General features: G+C 40.5%; 1 protein-coding gene across 2 annotated transcripts in view; it reads left to right on the top strand.

Moving 5' to 3' along the window:
- The window catches only part of cfap74 (cilia and flagella associated protein 74), a 201,498-nt gene that overhangs the window by 124,926 nt on the left and 59,532 nt on the right, over window positions 1-17,040 (top strand). Inside the window, exons 22-24 of one of the 2 annotated variants that reach the window (XM_060852039.1) lie at window positions 5,263-5,391; window positions 11,581-11,668; window positions 14,026-14,199. In XM_060852039.1, coding sequence (XP_060708022.1) covers window positions 5,263-5,391; window positions 11,581-11,668; window positions 14,026-14,199 — 391 coding nt within the window. The remainder of the gene's footprint in view (window positions 1-5,262; window positions 5,392-11,580; window positions 11,669-14,025; window positions 14,200-17,040) is intronic. The other variant, XM_060852040.1, reaches the window with a different exon arrangement.

The raw sequence follows: 17,040 nt of genomic DNA, 5'->3' as shown, positions 1-17,040 counted from the left end.
CTGCCAGTAACAAAATTCGTGCTTGGAAATTCTGGTCGAAGATTTTCAGGAATGGGTCCAGGCAGACGAGAACATCAAGCTTAGGATGTAGGTTTGCTCACTGAACTGGAGGGTTCATTTCCAGGTGTTTCATTACCCTACGAGGTAACATCTTCAGTGAGCCTCAGGCGAAGCAATGCTGAAAATTCCTGCTTTCTATTTATATTAGATTAGATTAGATTACTTACAGTGTGGAAACAGGCCCTTTGACCCAACAAGTCCACACTGACCCGCCAAAGCGCACCCACCCAGACCCATTCCCCTACATTTACCCCTGCACCTAACACTATGGGCAATTTAGCGTGGCCAGTTCACCTAACCTGCACATTTTTGGACTGTGGAAGGAAACCGGAGGAAACCCACACAGACATGGCGAGAATGTGTAAACTCCATACAGTCAGCCACCTGGGGCAGGAATTGAACCCGGGCCTCTGGCGCTGTAAGGCAACAGTGCTAACCACTGTGCCACCGTGCCACCCACGGTGGGTTTATTTGGGCTGGTGATGTCATTTCCTGTGGTGAAGTCACTTCCTGTTCCTTTTCTCAGGGGGTAGTAGAGGGGTCTAACTCGATGTACTTGTTGATAGAGTTCTGGTTGGAATGCCATGCTTCTAGGAATTCGGGTACATGTCTTTGTTTGGCTCGTCCTAGAATGGATGTGTTGTCCCAGTCGAAGTGGTATCCTTCCTCATCAGTATGTGAAGATATTAGTGAGAGAGGCTCATGTCTTTTTGTGGCTAGTTGGTACAAAACTAGTCTGTATCCTGGTGGCTAGTTTTCTGCCTGTTTGTCCAATGCAGTGCTTGTTACTGTCCTTGCACAGTATTTTGTAAATGACATTAGTTTTGCTTGTTGGCTGTATAGGTCTTGCAAGTTCATAAGCTGCTATGTTAGTGTGTTGGTGGGTTTGTGGGCTACCACGATGCCAAGGGGTCTGAGTAGTCTGGCAATCATTTCCGAGATGTCAGTGTTTCGTCTGCTTGTTTGGGTTTGTTGCTGAGAAATCGGCGGATTTATTCATTGGGTACCCGTTCTTTTTGAATATATGGTGTAGATGATTTTCCCCTGCTCTGCATAGTTCCTTTGTGCTGCAGTGTGTGGTGGCTCATTTAAATAATGTTCTGATGCAGCTTTGTTTGTAGGTGTTGGGATGATTGCTTCTCTAGTTCAATATTTTGTCTGTATGTGTTGTTTTTCTGTAGACGCTGGTTTGAAGTTCCCCACAGGAAATAACATCACCACAGGAAACTACATCACCAACCCAAAGTAACTCAAGCATATAAATAGAAAGCAGGAATTGTCAGCATTGCTTTGCCTGAGGCCCACTGAATATGTTACCTAGTAGGGTAATGCAACATCTGGAAATGAACCTTCCAGCTCAGCGAGCAAACCTGCATCCAAAACCTCAACCTGAGCTACAAATCTTCTCAAAACTCATTAAGAACATCAAGTGTCAGTGGTAAACCCCTTTTTGGTGGGGATGTAAATATAAGGCAGCATTTTCTTTTTTATATCAGAATGCTGACATCAGGGCATTGCAGGACCAACCTGCACTCATTGGAACCAATCAGCTAACATTATTTTTGAATCATTGCTCAGTAAGTGGCCAGAGGACTCACTAGCAATTTATAAGTGGCAGGTGAGCTCCTGAGGCAGGAGGACCAATGAAAGACTCTCCAGCAGACACCACCATGATTCCACCTTCTGGATTAGGAGCTGCAGAGAAACAGAAAGAGGGAGGAGTGCCTCAAAATGGAGACACAAGGCAACCCCTTTACTGGAAGGACAGTGGCCACAGCTGTGGCCCAGTGAGTGCAAGGTGAGAGGTCCTTACGAAGATGGTAGTCCACTTTCAGCTGGGAGACCAGTGGGCTGAACTATTGCACTTCAGTTGCTATGTGAAGCTTGCTGCTGAATGGAAAATTCCAGTTGATGTGATCAAGGGACCTTAATGCGCCCCCATGTCATCTTAATTGCCTACCCACAGCTTTCAGGGGGGATGCTAAAACCACCTTGGGGATGCCAGCAACCTGACATGCTAGCCAGCAATGCAAAATGATGCCTCTCAGTTCTTCCCTGCCCATGATACAACATCAGGGCCAGACACCAAGACAAAACTGCCAACTTCTGTGATTGACTGATCATCTTTTAGAAATATGTTTCTAAAATCTCAAATGCTCTCCAACGTCCTGAAAGAGAAAGCTACGCTGTTATCATTCACATCCAGTCTTACACGGATTACAGCAAGTATAATGTATGATGTGTTATCTTCATTTGAATGATGACATAAAATGCTCAGAATTTTTGATGCCTAAACAAGAGGCAGAGAGTTTGATAAAACAAAGTACATCACAACATTCTGCTCTAGCCTGCATGCTCAACCTTATTTTTGCAGCTCCTCAGTTGTCAGTCTTCAATCTCCTGTACTCACTCATTGGTTTTATTTCCTCTAGATTCACCACTGATGCTCATTTATATTTTTCTTCCATATTACTTTCAAGAAACAAATATAAAACTTATGAATCATTGTATATAAATCCATTAATGCTGCAAAAATATTCACAATGCCTCAAGCATCACTTCTATTAAATCATGCATGTTTCATCTAATGCGAAACATCTGGAATAAGCAGTTATAACTCTTTTCCATTACAGTAAGAGTGTACAGTGCTCGCTTCAGCATCACAAATACTAAAACTGGAACGATACAGAGAAGATTAGCACAGTAAGCGTGTACAGCAGGTTCTTTCTTAAATAGGCCTTGGGAGACTGACTAGATCATCCACTTTCTCTCAATTTATGTTTCTCTTTAATTTGTAGTCATTAAGACCCTTAGAAAATTACCATTATCCATCTTAGGATTTTTATAACCTAATGTAAACAGTTACCTCTATTGAAAATTTATAGAATCAAAGCTAAGATTGTAATTATTGCCTCAGGTTGTCTGTAAAGCAAGTGACAATTCTTATATTTATGCAACTTCTAGTTTATGTGTGTCCCTTTGTGTGCTTCATCTTGAAGAAAGCACACAAGCTTACGGGTTAGGAGCAAGAGAGTATGTCATCCGGTCTCTTGAGCCAGCTCTGCCATTCAATAAGATCTTAGCTGATCAAATCATACCTGAACTTTGTATTGTCACCCAGTTCCCGATAATCTCTGGCTTCCTTGTTAGTCAAGAATTTATCTGCTTCTGCCTTAAAAATAGTTAATGACTCAGCCTGCAGCACTCTCTGTACCTCAGGATTCTGTGAATTTACCATTGCAGGAAACACTGGTTTACATTCTTCCTGCCAACATTGACAAGTTCACACTTTTCTCATTGTATTACATTTGCCAAATGTTTGTCCACTCATTAACCAATTTATGCCATGGAGCTGCCACTGCCAGACTCGTGTGGACAAGGTCAGAAGTCAGACAACACCAGGTTATATTCCAACAGGTTGATTTGAAATCACAAGCTTTTTGATCGCTGTCCCTTTGTCAGATGAAGTGACAGAGAATCACACAGGTACAGAATTTATAGGCAGAGAGATCAATGGGAGAGAGATCAAAAGATCATACAAATGGTGTGAGAGTGTCAGATGGAGTGAGTAAGGTATCAACAGCTGAATAACAAGTGAAGAGATGACCTGATTAAATGAGGCAGGGGGATAATTACAAACATTAAAAATAAGGTGGTGCTGGAGACAAACCAAATGACTGGAATTACATTATAGGTATAAGAGTTGCATGCCGAGGGTCTAACCAAACTAATAAATAATCCAAAACTATACAAGCTAATTAAGGTATACAGATCATAACAATTTATTAAGGTGATGGTGTCAAAGCAGGACAGTTAGGAAGATATTACACATATAGAACAGTGTAGTGGGGTTACGTGGAGTGTGGCATGAACCCAAGGTCATGGTTGAGGCCACACAACCTTATTTTTAATTTTTTGTAATTATCTTTCTGCCTCATTTAATTGGATTATAGGTAATCTCTTAGCTTGTTATTCAGCTGTTGACACTTTACTCACACCGTGGACACTCTTGATCACCTACAGACACCTATTATTTGGCCTGTCGAAACTCCTCTCACACCATTTGTATGATCTTTTGATCTCTCTGCCCATTGATCTGTTGGACTATAACCTGGTGTTGTCTGATTTCTGACCTTAACCAATTTATATCCCTTAATTCCTCTCCACAACTTACGATACTGCCTATCTTTGTATTATCAGCCAATATAGCCATGATACCTTTGTTCTCTTTATCCAAACCATTGATATAATTTGTAAATAATTGAGGTTCCAACACTGATGCCTAGATTCACAACTCAACTTGCTAACCCAAGATTTCACCCATTTATGCTACTCTGAGTTCCATTAGCTAATTATTCCTCAACCTGTTGCAAATTCATTAGCTTTCTACACCATGAGTTCTTATTTTCCATAATAATCTGGATAAAAACTCATCAACTTCATGCCACTTCTGTAAGTAAAAGCTGGGTGAGAGAATCCATGGGCAATTTTCTCAATTCACCAGCCATTAAAGGCATTAAGCGGTTAATTAAGAGCCAGCTAAAGACCACAATTTGCCTTGGCAGCAATCAGAGGCCCAAATAATGATCAAGGGGTTTGCCTGTTCTTGCATGTGACTCCCCAACCCACCAATCTCCTCTGCCCCCACAACCCTACCCTGTGAGAACAAGAGAAAAACGTCTTACCAACTCCTCACTGCTGTGTAGACCTCAATCAGCCGAATTCCGAACCCAGATGCTACCCACCCGTGATTGGTGAGCAAGGGTAAAGCCTTTTTGTTTAGAAAAGAAAATCTGAATTAAAAGCCAGCCTAATGGCAATCATGTAAGCGCTGTTAATTGTCATAAATTCATTATTGTCCTTTCGGAAAGGACGTCTGCCAGCCCTACTAGTTACCCCAGACCCTCAGCAATGTGGTTAACTCTTGACTGACTATAGGCAATTAGGGAGAGATCATATATGCTGGCCTGGCCAGCCCATGAACAAATGAAAGCAAATGGCTCTTGAAGGAGCAAGAATATAAACTGACTTAGCAGATGTCTCTCTGCATCTACCTATTTCTTTGCTGTCATTTCTGTGATCGAAACTCATGGCTCAGAACCAAGTATTGTTTCTCAGCTGATTTATCATGTATATACCAATACATCATTGCATTTATTTTACCAATTATAGTTCGATCTGATTTATGCTTTATTTCATCAGGGCAAGCACAGCTCTCCAGCTAAAATTTGAAGTGTGCTCCGAGTTGAGAAATCATTTGGAACTTCTGCCAAAAACTGGTTATATCCAAGCGCATTCCAACTTTAGCTTTCAACTCAAATTTCTACCCAGGTAAGTGGATCATTAAAACATTGATGACCACAAAACCAGCAAAAGAAAGATTTATAAATAACTGTACCCAGAGATTTGCAGCCTCAATGCTAGCAATAAATTAGCAGACGGACACCTTGTATTCGTATAAATTTTTGAAGATAGGAAACAAATATAAACAAATACAGAAATGGAACTGAATCACAGTGCTGAGCCTGAAGACCTGGCCATGAATATGGGGTTTTAAAGAAGTTAAAGATGGATTGAAGAAGTGTAGGGTTCCAGAAATGATTTTCAGGTAGATTGTTGTGTTCCCAGTGCTGGAGGGTGTGGGGAACACAGAAACTATGAGGACTGGAGGATACAATGGATGGCATAAAATATAGTGACAAAAGGTTAAGTGAAATAAAATGTGACAGTGCACAAGTCATATTCTATTACAGTCATAGATGACATGATCATGTAACTTAAACAATGCATTTTCAGTAATATGCAGGGTCCTCATGGCTCCTTGAAAGTGAAGTCAGAGGTAGACAGAATGATGAAGAAGGGGTTGACACTCATGCCTTCATTGGTCATAACTTTGGGCGTAAGACTTGGAATGTTGCGGCTGTACAGAACATTGATGAGGCCATTTTTGGAAAACTGTGTACGATCTGGTTGCCCTTCAGTAGGAAGATGTTGTTTGTGGACACCAGCCACCTCCCCTTTACCATGGATGTGCAATCCCTTTACATGCCCATGCCTTGTCAGGATGGTCTCAGGGCTCTTTGTTTCTTCTTGGAACAAAGGCCTGGACCGCCCCCATTCATCACCACCCTCCTCTGCCTAGCCAAGCTCATGTTCACTCTGAACAACTTCTCTTTTAACTCCTCTCACTTTCTTCTGGTCAGAGGGGTGTCCACAGTTACCTGGATGTCTATCTCTTTGTGGGTATGTGAAACATTCTTTATTCCAGTCCTGTTCCAGCCCTGCACAATTTTTTCTCTGCTATATCAATGATATCATCGGTGCTGCTGCCTTCTCTTGTTCAAATTTGAGAAGTTTGTCAATTTTGCTTCCAATTTCAACCCCTCTCTCACCTTCACTTGGCCCATCTCTGACTCCTCCCTCCCTGAGTGAGATGGTGGCTCAGTGGTCAGCACTGCTGCTTCACAGTGCCAGGGACCTGGTTTTGATTCCAGCCTCAGGTGACTGTCTTTATGGAGTTTTCACATTCTCCCCGTGTCTATGTGGGTTTCCTCTTGCCTCTCCAGTTTCCTCCCACAGTCCAAAGGTTTGTAGGCCAGGTGGATTGGCCTGCTTCCACTCTGTAGGGATTCTATGATACCCTCCCTTAGCATCTCTATTTCCATCACTGGGGACAGCATGGCCACCAAAGTCCATGACAAAGAAACTGACTCCCACAGTTACCTTGAGAATACATCCTCACACCTGTACTTCCTGAAAAGATTCTATTCCATTCTCCCAGCTCATCCATCTCCATTGCATCTGTTCTGAAAATGCAAACTTCTTTAAGCAGAAGTATGTGAATGCATCTTAAATTGCTGCGTACAATGAAATTGTTTTCTTGTTATTCTGTATGTGCATGTTAACAAAATGCTTCATGGTAATAGACTAGTCTTCACAATTCATTAATTTCTTCAATTGGTTTCTATCTCAGTTCTTTATAAGACCATAAGAAATAGGAAAGGAGTAGGCTGATCCACTTTCTTGCATTTTTAACATAACTCTTGATCCCCCTACTGAGCAAGAATGTATCCACCTCAGCCTTAAATATTCACAAGGGCTCTGCCTCACAGCTCTCTGTGGCAAGGAATTCCAAAGACTCCTAGCCCTCTGAGAGAAGAAATTCCTCCTTATCTCAGTCTTAAATTGGTGCCCCTTTATTCTGGGACTAGCCTATCTGATTGTAGACTTTCCCATGAAGGGAAACATCATCTCAGCTTCTACCCTGTCTTGCCCCTTAATAATTCTACATGTTTAAATGAGATCACCATTCAACCATTCATTTTTTTATACACACAATAAGTAGAGTCTCAAATAATCTAGCTTTTGTTCACAAGACAAGAGGAGGAATTTCTTCCAGGATGCCCCAGGTTCAAGACACAGGCTACAGTCTGGTCCACACCGCCCATGTCTGAGTCAAAGCTGGGATCAGAGGAACCACACCTGGTGCGAAAACATCCAAGGAGGAGATACAAGGAAAAGAACAGGCCTACTTCCATGGATTTGGGGGTTGTGGAAATGTAGTGATTGGAATGAGGGTCAAGTGATCCTCATTGACTATGAGGTTCCTGACTGGAGCTGTTAACCTGGGCCAAACAGGGAACCCTGGCTGACAGATATAAACAGGAGTCTCAGAGATTCTCATCATTCTAGGGAGTGGCTCTGAGCTTGCTGGTCAGAGTCCATGTACAGAGAACAAAGAAGAAAGAAAATATATAGCCCCGGAACAGGCCCTTTGGCTCTCCAAGCCTGAGACGATCCTAATCTACTGTCTAAACCTGTCACCCAATTCCTAAGCATTTGTATCCCTCTGCTCCCCACCTACTCATGCGTCTGTCCAGATGCATCTTAAATGAATCTACCGTGCCTGCCTCTACTACATCTGCTGGCAACACGTTCCAGACAATTACCACCCTCTGTGTAAAGTACTTGCCGTGTGTACCCCCCTTAAACTTTTCACCTCTCATCTTGAAAGTGTGACCTCTCGTTATTGAATCCTTCACCCTGGGAAAAAAAGCCTATCTCTATCTACCCTGTCTATACCCTTCATTATTTTGTAGAACTCAATCAGTTCCCCCCTCAATCTCCTTTTTTCTAATGAAAACAAACCTAACTTACTCAACCTAAGTTCATAACTAGCACCTTCCATAACAGGCAATATCCTCATTAAACCTTCTCTGCACCCTCTCCATAGCATCCACATCCTTTTGGTAATGTGGCGACCAGAACTGTGCACAATATTCTAAATGTGGCCGAACCAACGTCGTGTAGAATTTTAACATGACCCGCCAGCTCTTATACTCAATATCCCGTCCAATAAAAGCAAGCATTCCATATGCCTTCTTGACCACTCTATCTATCTGTGCAGCAACCTTCAGGATATAATGGAACTGAACTCCCAGATCTCTCTGCTCATCAACTTTTCCCAAGGCTCTTCTATTTACTGTATAATTTGCTCTAGAATTAGACTTCCCAAAATGCATCACCTCACATTTGTCTGGATTGAACTCCATCTGCTACTTCTCTGCCCATCTCTCTCCAGTCTATCTGTATTCTCTTGTATTCTTTGACAGTCCTCTACACTTTCTGCGATTCCACCAATCTTTGTGTCATCTGCAAACTTGCTGATCATACCAACAGTGCCCTCTTCCAGATCATTTTGTATATTACAAACAACAGTGGCCCCAACACTGACCCCTGTGCAACACCACTGGTCACCTTTCTCCATTTCGAGAAACTCCCTTCAACTACTACTCTCTGTCTCCTGTTGCTCAACCAATTCTTTATCCACCAAGCTAGAACACCCTGCACACCATATGACTTCACTTTCTCTATTAGTTTACCATGGGGAACTTATCAAACGCCTTACTAAAGTCCATATATATGACATCAACAGCCCTTCCTTCATCTATCAACTTGGTCACTTCCTCAAAGAAATCTCTTAAGTTGGTGAGGCACAATCTCCCCCACACAAAACGATTTTGCCTATCACTGATAAGCCCATTCTTTTCTAAATATAAATAAATTTTATCCCTCAGTACCTTCTCCAACAACTTTCCCACCACTGACATCAGGCTCACTAGTCTGTAGTTAACCAGAATATTCCTACTGCCCTTCTTGTACAGAAGGACAACATGAGCAACCCTCCAGTCCTCCAGCATCTCACCTGTGTTTAAGGATGCTTCAAAGATATCTTCAGCCCCTTCTCTCACTTCCCTCAGCAACCTCAGATAGATCCCATTTCGTCCTGGGCACTTGTCCATCTTAATAACCTCTAGCCTACCCAACACATCTTCCCTACTTATGCCAACGTGAACCAGACTAATCAAACTTCTATCTCTGACCTCATTATTATCATGTCCCCTCCCCAGTGAATACTCTTGCAAAGTAACCATTCAAAATCTCACCCATTCTCTCAGGTTTGACACACAACCTTCCTTTCTTATTCTTTAGTGAACCAATCCTTTCTCTAGTTACCTGCTTGCTACTTATATAAGAATAAAAGGCTTTGGGATTCTCCTTAATTCTGCTCACTAAAGCTATTTCATGACCCCTTTTAGCCCATTTGCTTCCTCATTTCAGACTGGTCCTACTCTTCCGATATTTCTCCAGGGCCCATTCTGTTCTTAAATGCCAGGACCTTATATACGTTTCCCTTTTCCCCTTGGCTAGTCGCACGATTTCTCCTGTCATCCACGGTTCACGAATCTTGCCTTCCTATCCTTTGTTTTCAACAGGACATGCCTATCCTGCACTATCTTTGAAAGCCTCCCACATATCAAATATGGACTTCCCTTCAAATAACTGTGTCCAATCCACATTTCCCAGCTCCTGCCTAATTTTGATATAATTGGCCTTGGCCCAGTTTAGTACTCTTCCCTGAGGATCACTCTCATCTTTGTCTATGAGTATTTTAGAACTTACAGAATTGTGGTCACTGTTCTCAAAGAAATCCCCCACCGCAAGTTGTACCACCTGGCCTGGCTCATTCCCCAACACCAGGACCAATATAGCCCCTTCCCTCCTCAGACTATTGACATGCTGCTCTAGAAAACTCTCCTGGACACTTCTTACAAGTTCTGCCTCATCCAAACTTCTGACACTAAGTGTACCTCAGTCAATGTTGGGAAAATTAAAATCTCCCATCACCACTACCCGGTTGCCTCTACATCATTCCATAGTCTGTTTACCTATTTGTTCTTCTACCTCACGCTCACAGTTGGGAAACCTGTAATACAGCCCCAACAATGTAACTGCACCTTTTGTATTTCTCAGCTCCACCCATAATGCCTCACTACTCAAGCCCTCCATAGTGTCCTCCTTTAGCACAGCCGTGATATCGTCCCTGACCAACAATGCGACTCCTTCCCCACCCCCCGCACCCCCCCCCAACCCCTTTTACTTCCTTCCCTGTCCTGTCTGAAGTATCTATATCCTGGAACATTTAGTTGCCAATCATGCCCTTCCTTCAATCAAGTCTCTGTAATTGCAATAACGTCATACTCTCGGGCACCAATCCAAGTCCTAAGTTCATCTGCCTTACCCACTGTACTCCTTGTATTAAAGTATGGCACTTCAGGCCACCAGTTTTTTTGCATTCACCTGCTCTCTGCCTACTCTTCCCCTTATTAATGCTATCTTCATGTGTAAACAAAGAGTGACTTAGTGAAAGGATATTGGTCTCCATGTTATCTCTGTCTGCCACCTGTCTGCCGCCACAACACTGAGCACAGCTTTGTATTTAATTTTTGAAATGTAGAAATGACTGAATTTACAAGAACTAACAAACAAAATGAATAAATATCATGAGCTTGAACTATTTGTTAATATGCTGGGAAATTGAGAACAGCTTGAACCCTTTTCCACACCAAAATATAGAGTCACCAGCTGTTTCACATCGTTCACCTCAGTATGTCATTGGTCATTATAGTATCAGCTCTTATTTCTAATGAATTCATTATTCACTAAAATTGCAATATCTACTGACAGGGGTCTTTTTATTGGGACAATGCTCATTTTCCTGACTGTATTCCAATCAGTTTGTTCTATTGGTCAAATTAGAATGTAATTAGTTGGATAGCATAGATTACAATAATTAATTCCTGACTAGCAAAGTACAGGTAGTTCTTCTAAAAAGCAATGATTGTGTTCTTGTGCAACCCAACAGTATAGAAACAGCTTTAGAAACAGCATTTAAAGTGTTGGCGATGTAATCGTGTTACAGCCATTACACATTGTAAATTTTCGTACTTTAGAAATAGTGTCCCCAATTTGTCAATAACATTACAGTGAATTCACATTAATGAAATATGTGTTATTGCAGAACAAACTGTAGAACAATATATTTGTGAGGCATATTATAAGTTTTGAAATTTTTTTCTGGATTAGAAACTGGCAGAAAATCTTTTGTAAGGTTTGTACTGTGTGTTTTTAAGACTGCAAATGACAATGAAAATTTCAAAGTTATGTCATCTATTTCAGGAAATCTTTACCAGAAGATGCTAAAAAATATTTCAACAAGGAAACGAGAGTCCTGGAAGCTCCAATGAACATATTGGTGGCAAATCAGGTTGCTATTTATTTTTTGTAATGTGCCAAAACAGAGTCCACCTGAGACTTGAATGTTTACTCTCGCCAATGAAATAGTTAATATTAACAATGTTTTTAAATCAATTGCTATACTTCCCAGAACACGTAATAGTTCATGCACACTGTTGCAAAATTGGGGCAAAAGCAATAGACTCCAACCTTATACTATAGACTTTGAAGTTAAGTAAACAGCCTCCAGAAAGATGCCTCCCTCCATGTTCCATGGTATGGCTACATCTGTGTTGGAAATACAGTAGTTGGTACAGAGTAAAACATATCTTTCACCACTTAATGACATACATACTACAATACAGAAATAGGTGTTTTACCCAATCAATCCATTTATCCTGCATACACACTGTATTTCTATTCCCATACCACAACCTGTTCAGATGTTTCTCTAACCCCAGTCTAACTTATTCTTGAAGATTGTTCTAAGTGTACCTTTTCAACTTACCACCTAAGTTGCTTGTAAATCGCAATGAAAATTGCTTGTCAACTCAAAATCAGATGGATTCTATGAACAGTAGGCAATGCAATCCTCTTGGACACTCTCCATGCAATTAAGACAAATATTTGCTTCAGGCAATCATTTCAAAAGCAAATTCCACAATTCAACCCACTTCTGTCAATTAATTTTTGTAATTTAAATGTGACCGGTAGGGCTAACTTATGGTGTCCGTCCATAATTGTCTTTGAAAGTGATGCTGCACTATCTTCTTGAACCTCTGCTGTTCATATCATGTAGGTACAACCACAATGCTATCAGGGAGGTAGTTCCAGTATTTAAACTAGTGACTTTTGGAAGGACTGATAATAAGGTTATAAGTTAGGATGCTTTGTGACATGAAGTAGAAACTTGAAGGTAGTTCTGTTCCATGTGTCTGTTGTCCTTGCCCTTCTAGATGATAGAAGTCACGGGTTTGGAAAAGGCTGTTAAAGGAACCTTAGCAAGTTGCAGTGTAATCATCTTATTTCTGCTTTCTTGTTCTTAATTTCTAACATCTCAACTTATCCCTTGGTTTCCACGTCCCAAGTCCCTCGTACACTGTAAATTCAGTTTCTACCTACTCTGTCAGTTCTTAATCTAATAAGCCTCTATCAAATCATTCCTGTTTCCTAATGATAACACCCCACTTTTTCAAGTGTGTCTTTGTATTTTCCTCATTTGATATGGTAACCTAATAAACTTGTATGTGGTTCTCTATTAAGCCAGACTACTGATAGTGTGAAGCCCAAAACCGCACACAATATTTTGATAAATACAAAGTACCATGGAGATCTCAAATCATGACAGAGAATGCTGGAGAAACTCAGCAGGTCTGGCAGTATCTGTGGAGAAAAAAACTGTTGACATTTCAAGTCTAATATGACTCTTACTTAGAACCAGTTCTGGTTAACTTTCCACAGTACTATAATTGTCGCCTTTCAAATGTTTTACATACAGTAAATTCACTGTTATGTCTCAGCTATTCTTGCCATAAAAATCAATATGACAGCACAATGGTTGTAGAATCATTGAATGTTTCAGCACCAGGAGGCCTTTCAGCCCCATGCTGGACTTCTAAAAGACCAATATGACTTTCCCCATATCCTTTTACATACTTTTTAACTATCCATCCATATCCCTTCAAAACTTACCACAAATATTGCTTTCGTGACTTCTCTCTTTAAAATTCTTCATAAAAGTCTTCTAATTTTTATGGTAATCTGAAATGTTATACATTATAATTTTTGATTTTCCCATCTGTGCAAGCTGTCCTTTATTTAGCTTATTAAAGCACTTCTCAGTTTTGAACTACTCTATCAGATTTCGGTGTTAACATGTTCTGTAGCTGAGAAAGGCCGTAGTCTGACTCCTCTCTCATCATCATCAGAGCTACTCTTTTTTATTTATTGTTATATGACAAAAATGGAATGTTCACTCATTTGTTACTAGCATTTATATTTTATAGTCCTTCATAGAGATAGCCAAACCAAAATGAGTTTTCATTATGCATCATTATTTCTAGTATGTTGAATAAGAAAATCAAAAATTCAGTTCCTATGGCGTAACTGGAGAGGCTTTTTTTGAATGGTAATGGTTGTGTACAAAAAATAAATAAGTAGTTAATGACCCATAGTGCCTCAGTATATTTTGGTTGTTTGAGGGTTAGACAACAAATCAAGATCTGAAGGAAAATGTTAAATTTATGTTTTTTCTCTCTTTCTAACTCTCACTTTCTCTTGTTCTCTGGAGTTTCTTGGCTACCTCTTGTTGTTTTAGAAAGAATATAATTTTTAAAACTTGCAAATAATTCTACTTGAAGGCACTCATGGGATTTACCTTTCTTTTAGACTAGATCAATTCCTTTCATTGTTCACGCAATTGTCACCAGTTCGGACTTAGAGATTGATAGTCAAACGATTGACTTTGGTTATTGTTCGATCTATGAGTCTGTGTGGACTACTATCAGTCTCACAAACAAATCAATCCTGAGCCAGGAATATGGATTTGTTGATATTCCAGAGGTAAGAGAGAAGTTATTGAATTTCAGTCCTGCTGGGATGATATTTATCAATAAGTGAAAGAAAATACAGGATAAAACACAGCCTATTGACAAATATCTGGATTAGTGGTTTCCAGCATCTGCAGTCATTGTTTTTACCTATTGACAAATATGGCAGGTCCATGGTCTCATCTGGCCATGGTTCCTCATGCTGACTTGGTGGGGAGGTCCTACACAGACCTCTAATTATGTGGTCCAATGAAGTCATTAAAATTTAATCTGCATGTTTAAAGAAGGGTCCCGTTGACTTCCTTTGAGCATTCCTTTCACCAGCTCAGAAGTGTATGTTAAGATTAGAATCCACAGGAAACTCAAGCATGATAAAAATGCACAGGCCATTTTAAATTCCACGGGCTAAATTATTGAAGTGTAGTTGTGTCCTAAAACAAGGAAATGACAGACACAAGCCCTATCATTGTTACTGGCATCCAAACTTTAACTTCCCTGTTGCACCATGCATCCAGCACAACATAAATTTGTAGCACCAAACTATTTTAATGAGCTGCCAAATCTGATTTATTGAGAATGGACTCCTGAAAAATCTGAAGGATAATGGTTCTGATGGTGGTGCAGTATCTCAGTCATACAGGATAATAGAACAGGTTGCTTTGTTTGAATTGCTGTTTTTATAACAATGTATTTTTCTCAGTTTTTTGGTATCAAAAGACAGAGCTCTTTTAATGACTAATAACAGGGATCAATATTCCCTCATAACATCACAAGCACAGACAAGAACCTGGACTCGTAATCAAAGCTTTATATCAAGCTGTAAAGTGAATATTACTAACAGGTAACAGAATACACTCTGTGCAAAATTAACCTGTTAAAATTTGGGATTATAATTTTCTAGTTTATTTCCATAATTGTTGATCAGTAATTTACAACAGTTTTCAGCAATGTTATTAAGGTCTCTATTGTGTGTTAAATTAAAGCTTAAAAATGAAGAGAGTTGGTTTCAGTTCAAGGTGAATTAGAGCATGATTTGTTTACTTGTATTACTCCTCCACTGGCCACAATAAAGCTTGAATTTTAAAAATGAGATGATATTGCAATATATCAATATTGATATATCAATATATCAAACTATATATCACTTAGTATCAGTAACAAGTCAGCCCACTACCTTACATTAGAAAGAATTAGCTTACTCCAAGCAAAACTTAAGCAATTATGAACAAAATTGTTTATACTGCAAATGTATTCAACTATCATTCTTGAGAATTAGCATACACACACACACGCACACATATATGTACATATGACTGGGAAAAGATATAAAAAGACTGCAGACTTAAGGTACTTTGCCAAGCAACAATAAATTCAGAAAAGGGACAGTTCACAGATTGTCCCAAATGCTGGTGTGCAACTGAAATCACTTTCCATACAAACTGGTGACTCTCAGATTTCTTCCTGGACTAGGAATGGCTGGATGATTTTGTTTTATCATGAGAGTAAAAATAATTCAGAATTCTCACATAAAAAAACTTTCCTCTTGAAGTGTTGAGTCATCCACTGCTGTTCCAGGCAGGTTATGTTTCTGACCATCAATGTTCAAATCCAATTACCTTATTACACTGAAAACATGGACCATGTGACTTCAGTCTGAAAGTATTTTAGACTCAGTGGGCTGAATTTTCCCAAAGGTCAGCTAGTTGTCAATATTGGAGAGTTTTCCTCTGAATCCCAAATGGTTCTTCTCTCACAGTGTTACAGTGCTCGCCTCATTAATTCTGCAACATGCCTCCATAGCTATCTTGTTCTGGGCAGTAGAGAAATGCTTGTCACTGACAGGACCTTATAGCATTCATGTTACAGACATCATATTTAAACCCAGAACTTGGGGTGTGTCAAACACTGCCAAACTGATCTGAAATAGTCATTTGGGTTAGCGCAATGTTCATGATTTGGAGGAATGAAATCAATGCTACAGGAAATTTAATGACCTTCTGCACTCCACAAGGTGAATACTTCTCTCTGATCTTATTAAGATCTTCTCTCTGCTCCCTCACACTCACTCTAACTTTGCCATTTCTCCCAGCAAGGCCCATAGTCCACCAATCTCCCTATTTCATGCCACATCCTTTCTCAATGGTTCTTAACCCACACCATTCTCCCAAACTACTAACCTGCCCTGCCCATGCACTTAATACTTGTTCGTTCAGACACAAAACCAGCTTCCTAACAGACACAAAACCAGCTTCCTAACAGACAAAGGACCAGACCCCTGACTGACCATAGTGCCCTGAACTGTACTAAGAATTACTCCCCTCAGACTTTCAGACATGGCCATTTGGTTGAAGCATATTGAGTCATAGTAATAGAATTATACAACACAGAAACAGACCCTGCAGTCCGACTTGTCCTCACTGGCCAGACATCCCAATCTGACCTAGTCCCACTTGCATTGTGTTTGTCATGTAAGTTGCTCCCAAATGCTGTGATTGTGATATTGACATAGCACAGTGCCAGTCAACAAAATGCCCATCATCTTAACTGTTCATGCTGGCAAACAGTTCAAGCTGGACTTCACCAGTTTCCTCATTTCCCCTGCCCCCACCTTGCCCCAGTTCCAACCTTCCAGCTCAGCACTGTCCTCATGACCTGTCCTACCTGCCAATCTCCCTCCCCACCTATCCACCCCACCCTCCTCTCTGACCTATCACCTCCATCCCCACCCCATTAACCTATTGTACTTTTTCCTACCTTCTCACCAGCCCTGACCCCGACTTATCTCTCCACCCTGGAGGCTCCCTGCCTCCATTCCTGATGAAGGGCTTTTGCCCGAAATGTCCATTTTCCAGCT

This window comes from Hemiscyllium ocellatum, chromosome 37 (assembly GCF_020745735.1).
Source record: "Hemiscyllium ocellatum isolate sHemOce1 chromosome 37, sHemOce1.pat.X.cur, whole genome shotgun sequence".
NCBI lineage: Eukaryota > Metazoa > Chordata > Chondrichthyes > Orectolobiformes > Hemiscylliidae > Hemiscyllium > Hemiscyllium ocellatum.
Note: the sequence above shows the minus strand (reverse complement) of the source record. Positions and strands in the feature narration are given on the sequence as shown.